Source organism: Xenopus laevis, chromosome 5L (genome assembly GCF_017654675.1).
Source record: "Xenopus laevis strain J_2021 chromosome 5L, Xenopus_laevis_v10.1, whole genome shotgun sequence".
Classification (NCBI taxonomy): domain Eukaryota; kingdom Metazoa; phylum Chordata; class Amphibia; order Anura; family Pipidae; genus Xenopus; species Xenopus laevis.
In genome coordinates this window covers 96,065,636-96,081,031 of record NC_054379.1, presented here as the reverse complement: position 1 = coordinate 96,081,031, position 15,396 = coordinate 96,065,636, and the positions used below count along the sequence as shown (strand labels likewise).

The 15,396-nt window shown below is 36.6% G+C and overlaps 1 protein-coding gene across 1 annotated transcript; it reads left to right on the top strand.

Moving 5' to 3' along the window:
* Window positions 1-7,696: 7,696 nt before the first annotated feature.
* On the top strand, window positions 7,697-13,836 carry LOC121393751. Its single transcript, XM_041563122.1, has 11 exons — window positions 7,697-8,712; window positions 9,113-9,363; window positions 9,449-9,535; window positions 9,980-10,108; window positions 10,846-10,935; window positions 11,475-11,630; window positions 11,899-12,027; window positions 12,545-12,667; window positions 12,949-13,071; window positions 13,166-13,331; window positions 13,662-13,836. The coding sequence occupies exons 2-10, from the start codon at window positions 9,221-9,223 to the stop codon at window positions 13,323-13,325; spliced, it is 1,140 nt and encodes a 379-aa protein (XP_041419056.1). The 5' UTR covers window positions 7,697-8,712; window positions 9,113-9,220; the 3' UTR covers window positions 13,326-13,331; window positions 13,662-13,836.
* Window positions 13,837-15,396: the final 1,560 nt, after the last annotated feature.

Below are 15,396 nucleotides of genomic sequence, written 5' to 3'. Positions count from 1 at the left end.
ATGAATGGATTGTATTGAACTATTCAATGAAGCATAGTGTGTAGCCAAAATAAATAAGCAATCGAATATTAAAGAAAAATTTTTTGAAAGCACAAATAGACTGGCAGTTGAGTGGAGAAATTGAAAAAGAGGAGAACAAGAAAGCTTTAAATTACATTAATTGCAATATGTGAAAGTGTTTATGTTAAGATCAAAATGATGAAAGGCAATTTCATTTTTGCATCTTATATAAATAAGACCCTATGATACTCTTACCAAAGTCATTTGAAATTTCCCATTTGCATTTTTAGGTGCTCAGCTTAGAACAGTTGTATCACTCCCATTGTCAGGTTTGATTTGCTATTATGTGGACTGGGTTTAAATGTTGTTCTTTTTTGGTACATATACAAAATAATACCTGTTTCTATATGTATTTTTTTCTTAGTTATAGTACAATATTACAGTTCGCTTCTTGAGATGGAGACAATTAGCACATTCCTATCTGCCAAGCTCACTGAGACATGCCACAATTCACTTGAAATTCACTAACTGTGAAGCTTGCATTGTTTAGGTCTGTCATGCAGTGGTTAATATAACTTTGCCTCTAGCCAATAATTCATATTACAACTGCAATGCTTAAAATATGCACTGTTTAGTTATGCACTTGCTGACGTGCATGTTATTTCCAAGTGAGACATAAAGGATGATTTTGGCTAAGAATGAAAATTAAAAGATATGTATTGTTTTTATTTTAACTGGTAGGTACTCTTGGAGTTTTGTGGTTTATATTGTGCTGTTTTCTTGTAAGTGACATCCCAAATCTTATAGAAGTATTACTGATTCAGAAAAGGAATTCACACTCTCTGCTCTTCATAATCAAACACGTATAATTAAGGAAAAAGTAAGTTAGTAATGACTTTGTGCAGACTTTGCTGACTGATTTGATGTCTTTCAGTACAGCACATTAACTTATAACATATTATGACTATGAAGATGTTCATCCAGGTCATGGTATATCTAATATAAGTAATACAAAACAAAAAAAAAACATCAAAAAAGCTGGACTCTCAGAGGAACTCAGGAGGATTTTCAAAAAACACCAAGTCCCTGTGTTTTTCAAACCTAGCAACACACTAGGTACACTGGTACACCCAAAGGATCCAACACCTAAAGAAAAACAAAGCAATGTGGTATACGCAGTCCAGTGTAGCGAGGATTGCACTAATCTATACATCTATAACAACTGCTCACCAAGCAAATGGCTCAGCATAGGAGGGTGAACTCTACAGGGCAAGACTCCATTGAAGATAGCAATGTCCAAATCTTGGATAAAGAAGACCGCTGGTTTTAAAGAGGCGATTCATGTCAAGGTGGAGAACCCATCCCTGAAAAGAGGTGGGGGCCTTCAAAAAACTTCAAACCTACATACATGCAACTCTCACAAGTGCACCTTAGGGAATATTAAATGACTCTTCGAATCTGTCTAAAAACGTTATTTACTTCATATGAAGCTTATGTTACATTTTACAAATTTGCCCCTGAGGAAGTATTCCAAGATACGAAACGCGTTGGGCTCTACTAAGGCTCTGTTAATTCCTAATTTATGTGAATAAAAGTTTAATATATTTTTACAAACACCGTGTTGTAATGACTAGTGCCCGAGAAAAGTATAAGCGCATACAAACGCTACAATCAGAAGCGTCGGACACGAGGAGGAAACCAACTTCCGGAAGCAACACGCCGCAAGTGACCGGCGTATGCGATCAAACTATCCTTCTAGACTGCTGTACGGACTGGCACTGCGCTACAGGACCGCTCTCATCACAGGTTCAGAGTGCCAATAATCACCAGTGTCCAGTAAGCTTATACTAACTGCCTTCCCTCACCCGCAAGCCGGCTATTCTGCGCTATTTAAGTTTTTCCCGACAGGTTACCACGCCGACTAGACCAACTTCAACAGGACACTGAAGTTACTAGCATTCAATTTGCGAAATAATCCATCGATCTCTTGTGAGTAGTTCTATATCGCACGTTACCCTTTCAAAAGAGGATAACAGCTATCAGGTCCTTCTCTTTTCTTTTCGAAGCAAACACTTGTTAATTCAGCACAGCGCACCTAATTTTGCTTTAAAGATTACTTCTATGTGGATACGTGGATCCATCCTTTTTTCTGGTGCTGCTTAACCCCTTAAATATTCAGCAAGCGCGGACCTTCATCCCCCCTTCCCATATGTTACATTTTTATTTTTGGGATAGCTCCCCTTTAAAGGAGAACAAAAGGCATATATATAAGTAAGGCCACTGGAGAGACGTCCCTCCTGAACCGCACCACCACTACTTACCCCAAGGGCTCTAAGGCTGTGGGCACACAAACTGAAGGGCTCCGCAGCTCTCAGCCTGCATATTCTTGCAGGCTGAGAGAAGCGGATCTGCTCTGTGTACCTGCTCAATTGGTTTGAATTGCACACGCACATAGTGGAGCAGAAGCAGAGCTCTGCCCAAATATGCAAAAGGAGGCATTTCCGTGCTGATGTCCAATGCATGAGTTTGCACGCAGGCTGAATTGATCAGGGATGCATAGCAGATCAGCTTCATGCTGAGAGCAGCCGAGCCCTTCAGCCAATGTGCCCACAGCTGTACAGAAAAGTGTTTCTTCGTGTGGTTTCTTATGGTAAGGATGAGGAGCACAGCTTAGTTTGGAGAGTCCAGTTTAGAATGCAACTGTGTCTGTCATGAAATGATCAGATACCCCTGTATGAAGTGAAGTGCCTGGTGTGGTATTCTGGAGGTGTGGCCAAAATTGTACATGTCCAAAATATTTTCCACTGCATGTAATGGGCACAGAGGGTAGAGCAATCAGTAATATTAGTAAGCGAAGAGTGGGCATGAGTAGGCTTGAGAAGGCGATGTTTTATATATTTAGTTCACTGTGCATATTGTGCTGTTTTTGGTGTTCTTTTGCAGTGGCTTTTGACTAGCCTTAGGCTGGTTTTGTGACTGACTGTTTTTGAAAATTAGAACTGGTAACCCTGTAGCCCTGCCAGGTGCTACTCTCGTGTGTGGTACTAGTCATCCTTCCCAGAGCTACTTTCTTCAGGCACATCAGGACCTCCTTCACTTCTCTTACCTTCATAGGCATCCACCAGGGTGAGCAAGGGGCACACTAATTCTGCACTCACCCAGGAATCTTCCCCTCAAACAGGGCAAGAACAAGTCCCAAGTCCTCATAATTGTGTTTCAATCCATTCAAAGGAAAAAAGGCTCAGGTTGCACAGCAGATAGCAGATAAGCTCTGCAGAACATCATGGTTTTATCTGTTATCCACTATCTAACCTGTGCCAACTATAGTAGTGTTTCTAAAGCAACCATATCAGTTTTACCAGTGCAAGGCAACAGTACATGATAGTTTCATTACTTTAAAACACTTTCATTTTTTGGTGTTACTGTTCCTTTAAGACCTTAAAGTTAATGATGGATCCCTCACCTCTCTGCTAAAAATGCAGCAAGCATCCATGTCAGGCTAGAGAATGAAACATTTATTTTCTGAGCCTCAGCCTGCTCATATGATGCTGTGTAAGAGTGTGGTTGCCACCTAGCCGGTATTTGACTGGCCCAGCTGGTAAATCGCAAGTGGAGCCGGGATTAAAAATTCATTGACAATGTAATAGCTACTATAATCCTAACACCCAATATATCCCTCCCTTCCCTGACCCTCTCTGCTGAAAACAACCCTTTATATGGTTAGGCCCAGCTATTCCCTGCCGATTCTCCACCTACTCTGCCCAATTTCCCCTCCCACTCCACCGTGTTCACTGCCTAGTTATTGCAACATATTTTATGGATCCGCCCACACACACACTGCCTAGTTATGTCATCACCCCGCCTCTGTGTGACTGCTCACTATCTGACTTGAAGGCTGGTTCTAATATGGCAAAAAAGTGGCAATGTGTGTGTGTTAGGAAATGGCTGCTTCAGTTTGGAGGCTTGTCTGTGTATATCTGCGTGTCTGTTGCATAGGCTGAGCCTCGTGTTGTGAGAACACGGAATGTGTAAGGCTGCACTTGTACTTCAATAAAGACCTGTTTTTACTACTACTGCCTGGAGGACTGCTCATTGAGTGCCTACAGTTATCATTGGGAATAGATGGAAAGGGAAAAACTACATGTAAGCACCTTAAACAGAACTTTTAGCTTGCCATGAACTGTGATATTCTAAGACAATCTTGTTGTGCAGTTTTTCTGGTTGTTAGACCTCAGTTGCCCTAGCAACCAGGCACCAGTAGGGAATTCACAATGTATTTTATTATACAGTTGTCGGCCTGAATGCAAGTATAAACAATAAAAAACAAGAGTAACTATAAACCCATTGCACTGGTCCAGGTGCAGACGCACAGAGATGAATATGTATTTTGCTGCTGAAATCTGCTTCTCGTTCTTTGGCCAGCATTTATTCACAGGCTAAAAACAGCCTGGTCTGACAATAGCCTAATAGCTTTCTGTGTATGGTGCAAAAGAATGCTGAATGCTGTCTTAATTGCTTATTAACCCCCACACTTAGGGCCAGGGCCGCTCCGGCCATGAGGCAAGGTGAGAATCTTGCCTCAGGCGGCACGGAGCGGCCAGTTACCAGGGGCGGCAAAAAGCCGCCTCTGGTAACTTTAAGAGCCGAATTTCCGTTTTTTAAAACGGAAATTCGGCTCTTCTAGCGCAGCGAGCGCAATAGCGCCTCAGGCGGCAGCAGCCCCTGAAACGTGCCTGCTTAGGGCTCTTACAGACAAACATTTTTACCGGCGCTCCCCTGCGTTCCAGTTCCACGCGTTTAGCCGCAGGGGAGCGCAGGAATAGACGCACTGAATTCTTTTCAATGTGACTGTACCCACACAGATGCATGTAAGCGCCGGACGCAGGTAACATGCAACATGCTGCATCCCAACCTGCGTTCAGCGCATATATGCGTCTGTGTGAGTACAGCTACATTGAAAAGAATTGTCTACTCCTGTGCTCCCCTGCAGCTGAACGCATGAAACTGGAACACAGGGGAGCGCAGCTAAAAACGATTGTCTGTAAGAGCCCTAACTGTGGGAATGGGTGTTCCTAATTATCAATGTCAGAGTATTTAAGGTTCACAAAAATTAGGATACAGTTTTACCCAGAGATACTTTTATTCACAGAAAAAATACATTACTTGGACCTGGTTGGGGATTCGAACACTGCAACCTTTTCCACATTGGTACAGTACAACGGTGCTAGCATACTACTGTATATTGGGAAATCCAACCATACCAAGCTTGTACATTGTTTTTTTATCATTAAACATGAACACAGCTGTGAAACTTAAGGTAGCATCAGCATTACATTAACACAATTATAGTCTAATTCTAGTGAAATGGTGTCCCTTTCTTAAGTAAACTTCTAATTCAGCTGAATACGGACCTAGACGATCAAAAACTGACCTATTCGACCAAAAAAAACTTCAACTTAAATTTGATTGGTCTTTTTGAATTAGAATTTTGAAGTTTTTTCATTTCGAAATTAGACCCTTGATAAATATGCCCCAACATGTTGTAGCATTTTATCTTATTTTTACGGGACATGTCAAAAAATATATGTAAGACGGATGCATACAATAAATACAGTAGTAAGTCACACAATATTAAATATAACTTCTTTAAGGGCAGATTTCTCAAAGGTCGAAGTGAAAATTCAAATGAAAAAAAATTAAAAATGTTGTGTACTTCAACTAGGGAATAGTCCAAATTCAATTCGACTTTGAAAAACATGTGAAAATTCTAATTTTGAAATTTATCATGTACTGTAGCTTGAAAAATTTGACTTTGACCATTCACCATCTAAAACCTGCCGAATTGCTGTTTTAGCCTGTGGGGGACCTCTTAAAACCTATTTGGAGTCAATTGGCGAACTATGAAAAATCAAAGTTTTTTTGGGGGGGAAAAATCGTACGATTTAAATGCGCTATTACTTTGATTCATATGGTTTAAACTTGATCGAAAGCGGACCTATTCAATTGAAAATGGACCTATTCGGCCAAAAAAATCTTCGACTTAATTTCGGGTGGTCTATTTCAATTCAACGTAATTTCAATTAGAAATTTGACCCTTGATAAATATGCCCCAAAATGTTGCAGTATTTTATCTTATTTTTAAGGGACATGTCAAAAAACATATGTAAGACCTATGCATACAATAAATATAGTAGTAAGTCACAAAATATTAGATATCACTCCATTGAGGGCAGATTTATCAAAGGTCGAAGTGAAAATTTTAATTAAAAAAATGAAAACTTCTTGCAAATTTTTATGTCCTTCAACTAGGGAATAGTCCAAATTCAATTAAAATTTGAATAAAATGTGAAAATTCTAATTTTGAACTTTATCATGTACTGTCTCTTTAAAAATCCGACTTTGACCATTTGCCATCTAAAACCTGCCGAATTGCTGTTTTAGCCTATGGGGACCTCTTAAAACCTATTTGGAGTCAATTGGCGAACCTTGAAAAATCAAAGGTTTTTTTTTTGGGGGAGGGAATCGTACGATTCAAATGCGCTATTACTTTGATTCATATGGTTTGAACCTGATCGAAAGCTGACCTATTCAATCGAAAATGTACCTATTCGGCCAAAAAAATCTTTGACTTAATTTTGGTTGGTCTATTTGAATTCAACGTTTTTCAATTCGAAATTCGACCCTTGATAAATATGCCCCAACATGTTGCAGCATTTTATCTTATTTTTAAGGGACATGTCAAAAAACATATGTAAGACCTATGCATACAATAAATATAGAAGTAAGTCACACAATATTAGATATCACTCCATTGAGGGCAGATTTATCAAAGGTCGAAGTGAAAATTTGAATTAAAAAAATTCAAACTTCTTGCAAATTTTTATGTCCTTCGACTAGGGAATAGTCCAAATTCAATTCAAATTTGAAAAAAGATGAGAAAATTCAAATTTAGAAATTTATCATGTACTGTCTCTTTAAAATTTCAACTTTGACCATTCACCATCTAAAATCTGCTTAATTGGTGTTTTAGCCTGTGGGGGACATCTTAAAATCTACTTGGAGTCAATTGGTGGACTTTGAAAAATCAAAGTTTTTTTGGGGAAAAAATCGTATGATTCAAATGTGCTATTTCTTTGATTCGTGTGGTTTGAATTTGATAGTAAAAAGACTTATTCAATCGAAAATGTACCTATTCGGGCCAAAAAAACCTTTGACTTAATTTCGGTTGGTCATTTTGAATTCGAATTTTCATGTTGCAGCATTTTATTTAATTTTTAAGGGACGTCTCAAAAAATAGATTTATTAAAGGTCAAAGTAAAAATAAGAATTTAAAAAATTCAAACTTCTTGCAAATTTTTATGTACTGTGACTATGGTATAGTCCAAATTAATTTTGAATTTGAAATAAATGCGAAAATTTAAATTTTTAAATTTATAATGTACTGTCTCTTTAAAAATTTGACTTCGACCATTCGCCATCCAAAATCTGTTTAATTGCTGTTTTAGCTCATGGGGGACCTCTTAAAACTTATTTGGAGTCAATTGGTGGACTTTGAAAAATCGACGTTGTTTTGGGTAAAACTTCAAATCGTATGATTCAAATGCGCTATTTCTTTGATTCTTATGGTTCGAATTTGTTCAAAAACTGACCTATTCAATCGAAAATGGACCTATTCTGCTATAAAAAAAACGTCGACTTTCGGTTGGTCTTTTTGAATTCGAATTTCAAAGTTTTTCAAATTCGAAATTTTACCCTTGATAAGTCTGCCCTTAAATGTGCCAAATCATGTATTAAGCAGCTTCAATGCAAATTCCTTTTTTAAAAAAACATAATTTTTGCTTTATTAATATTATCTATTACTGAGAGGTACATTTATACTGGGGATGCAACTAGGCACAGCTTGTATTGAGTAATTGTCGTGTAACCATGACAACAATGGTGACACGTATCAAGTATAATGTCGTTGTCTTGTAACCATGACAACAAGCATTATTATGAGTCATGCTCATCGAATCACAGCTGTGTAAACATTGTTTCACGTGAGCATTGTGACATCATAGACAAAGCTATGATCTCACACAACCGACAGTACTTGTTCTCAGTCTGGTGTTTTACATGAGACTAGTAGCATCTCTTGAAGAGACGAATAAGTGCTCATCCTTTTGAGTTCTTGTTTTTTTCTTTAACTTTTTTAAACTTTTAAATTTTAACTTACTAAGGTAAGTGATTGCTTCTCTTCATTCTAGACATTAGGAATGAATAAGAATATTTAATTAACTAGATACTTCAGCCTTGCAGTGCTTGTTAATAAGAAGTAATGGAAGGCTTAGCACTGTTTATATATGGGGCCTAAATTGCTTAGCAGGTTTGCTTATTTACTTAAGTTAGTTATAACTAACAGCTAAAGCTACAATTCTCAATGCAATTTGCATGCAGGGAGAAAGCATTCAAATAGATGTATTAGTTAGAATAGTACTTTCAATCATTGTTATTATTTTATGAATAGTTCTCAATAACAATGAAGGATAATAATTTCCCCCCTGTATCTTTATGTTAGTGTCCATATTAGTGTGTGAAAAGCTTGAAATGTATTTTTATAAAACATCTAATTTTTCTATATCTTTTAATTGCAGGACTAAAAAATGAAATTGAACCATTTTATGTGGATTATTATTTTTGGACTTTTCTATCTTATTTGCACGTCGAAATCAGGTAAGTCGAGAATCTAAATTCAAATGTAGTTGTCCTGATGTCTGTCAACTAATCTAACTGTTAGTAAGGACATCTTATAGAAAAGGGCACACTTTTTAAATCAGTAAAAGCCATCTAAATTAAAAGTTACTGTTATCTGGAAAGCCATTATGCCGAAACCTCCAAATATCAGGAAAAGACCCATATTAGTCCATTTTAAGGGAATAATTCTAATTTTTAAAAATGATTTCCTTTTTCTCTGTAACAATAAAACAGTCCCTTGTACTTGATGGTAACTACATAAATCCATATTGGTGGCAAAGCAATCCCATTGGGCTGATTTAATGTCTATGTGCTTTTTATCACACGTATGATATAATGATTAAGTAGGGTTTTACTAAGATTACAATTGTTATTGCAGAAGATACACAAGATTATAAAGTGAATGATCAAGACGCATACATATATCAAGATGCAAACGAAGATGATAAAGAGGCATACATAGATTATCCTGAATCAGAAAAAAACGATGGAAACAATTCAGCCTATAATTCCACCTATAATTCAGCCGACAAGTGCTAGGAATGAAATTGAGAATTCTCAGCAATTGGATATTCCACTACTTGTAACGGGGATAATTCTGGTAATTCCTGTGTTTGGAGCTATTGCATGGTAAGCCACTTTACTTATATTTTAATAATATATTTTATTAGAAACAGGGACCAAAACAAACTTTATTTAACTTTTGTTTCTGCAGGTTAGTGTATAAAACAATTATAAAAAGGAAGCAACGAGTTAATGATGTGGAAAACCCGTTGGAGACAGCACAGCCAAAGAAACAAAGGTTTGTAAACCTCAACAAACTTGTATTTACATTTGTAGGGCCAAAAGCTTTTCAGATTTCCATTTATGTACATTTCAATTTATTTTCATACATTTCCGATGCCTAGGAGCTGCCATACTGTTCATTTTAGAACAATTAATTAAATTCTCATCCATACATTTCAAACTCCAAATTGATTGTAGGAGGTCCCCCATAGGCTAAAACACTAATTCGGCAGGTTTTAGATGGCGAATAGTCTATTTCAAATTCTTAAAGGGACAGTACATGATAAATTTCAATTTTTTTTTTTAACTCAAATCAAATTGGGGCTATTCCCTAGTTGAATTACACTAAACTAAACTCAAAAATTGAATCTAAAAATTTAAATTTTTCATTCCGCCCTTGATAAATCTGCCCCATAATATACACATACACTGCAATTCAGTAATCTGTTGTTTTCTTTAGTTTCTTCAGGCGTCTGTATAAAAAAATTAAGGACAAGATAACAAAGAAGAAACCAGTTACTGACGTGGAGAACCCGCCGGAAATAGCTCCATCCAAGCAAAAGTCAATAGCAGTTAAAAGCTCTGTTAGGTTTGTAGGCATCTATTGACTATATTTCTCTATTTAAGCAGTTTGTTTGCCTTGATGATATTTAGAAAATCAGAAATAGCTTAAGTCTCAGAAAGGTTTGTAGGCTTCAACATAGTGTCTGTTCTTAAACAGATGATTTTCCTATATAACATTTAGTAGCCTATTTATTAGGTTGAATTTAAGTATTTTTAAAGGTTTTTGAAACTATTATTAAACTCTATTCCTTTACTCTAAAACCACCAATGCCATGACCATTTTTAAAAGATCCAAATTTAAGTAAAACCGGAAACAATGCTGAACAAAAACCTCTAAAAATAAGAGTTTTTCAGATAATTATCAGGGAAAAAAATCTTAATTGATTACAAATGATAAAATAGGATCAGCGCAGCTCTCACTGACTTCTATGGGACCTCAACAGCAGATACTTGGCGCAGTTTTGTATTAGAGGTTCTTGTGGTTTTTACACTTTTTAAAGAAATACTATTTTTTAGAGAAATAAATATGGTTCAGGAAAAATATAGAAATCCAAATGTTAGTATTTCAGCCCCTTAACCCCTAACCTCTATGTATCCAGCTATAATGAACAATTCTATTAGCTTGCTTGTTTAAATTTACCTTTCTGCACTCTTTCACAGACAGGGGGGAATATTCATATTAATTAGCAAGAGATATTGAGTTTCCAGCTGCTAATATACACATGCAGTACAATTCAGTGTACCATATTTTGTTTCCTTTAGGTCTGTGCGTAAAAAAATAAAGCAGAAAAAGAAGAAACCAGTTAATAAAGCAGAGAGACTACCAGCAGCAGCAGCTGAAAGCCCTGATAGGTTTGTACTTAGATTTAAAATTTTAGCTTATTGCATATAATGTGTATTTTTCTTTAGAATACCAACTTTAAAAAGCTATAGCAAAAGTACCTAAACATCTTGAGTCATTAGTTCTCTAACAACCAACACCTGCAACTTGGTGTAATGCTTGTGGTAATGGCAGCCACCGAGAAATAGAAAAGTCTATACACACTTTTCATTCATAATTTTATTTTCTGCTCTGGTTTACTTTTACATTTTGCCATAAGACCATTTGTAATTGTTATGGGTGATATATTTAGGTAATAAAGACAGATAAACAAGGGGGTTGTCTAATCTTTTATACTTACAAACTTATCTAGCATAATTATGGCTGTACTAAAACATCCCCTAAACTTATCATCTAGCCACACACTAGCTCTGTATTAGCTATACACTCATTAAATTAATACTCTATACTCTGTTTATATATTGCCAGCCTAGTTGTTAAGCAATTATATAATCCATGAAAACGAGGACAGAAGAATTTCTTATGATTTTTTACTTTTCTGTTTTTACAGCATAGAGAAGAGTGGAAAGACAGAGACGGTAACAGCTCCTAGAACAGAAAGCCTTCCATCACCTGGAAGTGAAGCTTCTCTGCCACTCAATGATTTGTTTCTGGAGCAGTTAAAGGCATCATTTAAAAAGCCTTCTGAAAATCGAAAACGCAAAAAGTGAGTTTGCTACACATAAGTTGCATGTTACTAAGTCAGGCTGGAAATAATGATAAAATATAGCAATTAATAGCAAATAATACATCTGCAATTTGATAAGGATGAAGCAATGGGAAGGGAGAGAAAGCACTTATACTTATGGATAACTTTGGAGTTTGGGTGGTAAGCAAATAGAACGTGTGTAGCTTGTTGCTTATATAAATGCATGCTAATGCACAAACCAAAATGAAATACTTTTCCATGACCACACACTTTTTTATTTTAACAGAGTACTGCGCACTATGATGATTGAAGAGATTATAAGTGACGATGAAGATACTGCTCAATATTCTGAAGCCGTCTTGCAGCAGTTAAACAAATTATGTAATGAGTCACCAACTGCTCATGACCCAAAAGTGTAAGTATACTAGACTTGGGCTCTCTACACCAAAAAATAATGAATGAACATAAAGAATTGCATAAAAATGAACATGATTTTCAATGTTAATGCTAAAGACATGGGAGTAAGTAATTGTATTAATAATAAGGAGGAAAGATCAAAGAAATGCTTGCAAGCTGTAACCTAGCTTTAGAAATTGAGATTTGTGCTAGGATAGGCTAATACAACATTACAAATACAAATGGGTGCAAAGCTATAAAAACACTGTATATTTAATTGCTATCATCTGATCAGCAAATGGGTCAAGCTCAAAGTAACAAGTAGACATGTAGTGCTTGTCTTAAAGGTCCAAATCAGCAATCATGGACCACAATACTAGTTTATATTGAACCCAAATGCATAGCAAAAGTCAGTATTCTAGGAGATAATACTATTAATGCATTTTTAAATGTAGAACTTTACCAAACATCATGTATTGTAAACAAGCCCAGATTGAATAAATAGAAGGAATTTAACACTTTTTTCTATTCCACAGTGAAGTGCAAATTCAGCAGCTTGACCCAAGTGAAGACATTAGTGGTTATGAGGCAGACGATCTTCCTTTGCAAAGAGAGCTGGAAAATATTCCTTTGCTACAACAATCTGCAGAGCCTGAGAGGTGAGTTTGCTAAACTCTATAGCACAAATCATCCTATTGTTTTTACATTTAGATTTCATCATAATATATTACACATTTTATAATACTGCTACAAAGTTTGTGCAGCAATTTATATAGTAAATTAAGTACTCCATTGTAAAATATAAGAATATTATAAGACTAAGAGGAGTTCCATGACCATATAAAAGTATGAGGCAAATACACCGTTCAGAACAGTACTTTAGAAAATGTTATCAGCTAAGATACATGTGAAGAATCTAATACCATGTTCTCATCCACAGTGAAGTGCAAATTCTGCAGATTGAAACAACGATAGATATGTGTAGTGATGAGGAAGGTAAAATTCCTTCGCAAGCAGTGCTGGAGACCGTTCCCTTCCTACAACAGCTTTCAGATCATGAGACGTGAGTATGATAAACCCTAGAGCCCTAAAAACTCTGAAATACATAAATGTAATGAAAATATTAATGTTTACAACTTAATACTTTTTCTTCACAGTGAAGAGCAACAGGCTGAAGACACATGTGTTGTCAAGGAAGGTGAACCTCAATTGCAAGAGGAGCTATTCTTCTATTTCTTATTGTCATGTGCTGATGCACTGCTGAAATATTCATCAAAACTAGCTGCGTTTGTACAAAAGTCTTCAGAACCTCAGTGAACTAAAGTGAGTAAATATGATGGCCTGCGAGTAAAAATGACCAGAAAGCAAATTCCATCATCCACAGATTATCTTCTTTAAATTATTTTATTCATACAATATCTGTGCACATAGTTACTTGAAGAGTGATGAGATTAATGTTCATGTTCAGTTTGGGCATGAGCTTCAGATTTAGAGAACATTCATTTGTATTGACATTTAGCTGCATTGCAGGTGAAAATATAAAAATAAACCAAAATAGCCATTTAATATTATTTGTAACTGGTATTGTAGCAAAGTTTGCAAAACTCTCTTTCTCCATTATAAGTTATTTACGGTTATTATTTTATTCTCAAGGTATGGACAGTCAACATTCAGAACATTATTGGTCTCCAACTTGCAAGGAAATAAACAGTGCTGATTCACATTACCGAAGATGGGTTGGATTCTGGGTGGATCGGGGCTGTGTCCACTTCTAAATGGCCACAGCCATAGTGGATCTGACTATTCATTTATTTTTATATATAATTTATGTTAATTTATTATAATAAATTCTTATATCAATACATTATTATTGCTGGTTTCCTTTTACATTTTCAGTTAACAAATAAAATGTTGTCTTTAAATACAGATACATCTTTTAGTTTGTTGGGACATTTATATTGAGCAATATTTGGATTTGCCCCAAAATAAAGGGGATGTTAACCTTTGGATAATTGTATGAATTAACACTGACCAGTGTCAGTAAAAAATTTTCAAAATCATCTATATGTTTTTCATACCTGCCAGAGGGCTAGACTTTAGTAGTATTGGCCAGTGTTGGACTGGGCTGCCAGGATAACAGGAAAAAACCTGGTGGGCCCCGAGCCTTCATGGGATGTAGTGACCCAACCCATTCCCATGCCTGAAACGTAGACATTGGACGACGGGAAGAGGACCCTCCAGTCAGACTCCCGATGGGTCCTGGATGGCCCAGTCCAACCCAGTCCATCATGTTAATATGGGATTATCCACAGATTCATTCACCCCCTCATCTGATATCCTGTCCAATTGAGTGGGGGTGGGGCCGGTAGGGGTAACAGTACGCACCTGGCCCATCCAAAGATAGTTTGAGGGGAGGGCCACCACAGTCTGGTTACCAAAGATGAGACTATAATGTAATTCTCCGCAGTATGTCTCCGTAATAATGTGACACAAGCAATTTCACTAGCCTGTCTCCACTTAAAGCTATACATGCATGGTCAAATTCCAAATGGCCACCTGTGTAGCAGTATTTACCACATCCATCTCTCTGACACCTGGGGGCATTTGTAAATATGTATTTGCAGTGTTTACAGGCCAGACCAGCATTGAGCTCTGAAAGAAAACTTGGGAAAGCATTTAGGTGGGCTCAGATCTGCACCTCAAACAAGCAAAAGCACACAAGCGTGTCATTTCTCTAAAAATACAATTGGTTGGGCTATGTACATTTGCTGCATTTAAATTAGTTGCAATCATCTCATTCTTACTTATAGCATTTGTAAAAGTGTGCCAATGTTTTAGATTTGGGAAACTTCTGGATATGGATTCTTAGAATTCAGACACTAATGTGCCCTTTCATTTTCTACCAATACAAACTATAGACACATCCCTAAACATGTTTCACTCACATAACTTGATTACTATTAATTAACTTGTTAATGAATTTTAGAAAATTGGAAGGAAAAACTTCATTAGCTACAGGTACCAGTGGGTTTCCGATTGCACCAATATTTGCATTATAGTAATTAAAATTTAAAACCCATAGCGTCTGTTAAGAAATGATTAAATCTAACCAGCTAACAAAGTATAATGTGCTAGGTTTTAAAGTGTACTGAAGACAGACAGATCTGCTATTTGCAAAACTGTAAGAGCTATAACTCAATGCGACGCATGCGACGTGTCGGATGATAATGGAACTGAACCGCACGCTGCATCTTCATCTGACGGATACATGTAGTTAGTACCTGCGGTTTCATGTTCAGTATATCTGACACGTTGCATGTGTGTCATCACCTGGTGACGAATCGGACATCAAGGTGCCGTGGAGTTCAGCCCTAACATATATATACAG

Bases quoted from the DNA above. Each gene is read 5' to 3' on its own strand.
- LOC121393751 (XM_041563122.1), top strand. From the start codon at position 9,221: ATGGAAACAATTCAGCCTATAATTCCACCTATAATTCAGCCGACAAGT. The intron at 9,364-9,448 runs GTAAGCCACTTT...TTGTTTCTGCAG, and splicing joins GTGTTTGGAGCTATTGCATG to GTTAGTGTATAAAACAATTA. The intron at 10,109-10,845 runs GTTTGTAGGCAT...TGTTTCCTTTAG, and splicing joins GCAGTTAAAAGCTCTGTTAG to GTCTGTGCGTAAAAAAATAA.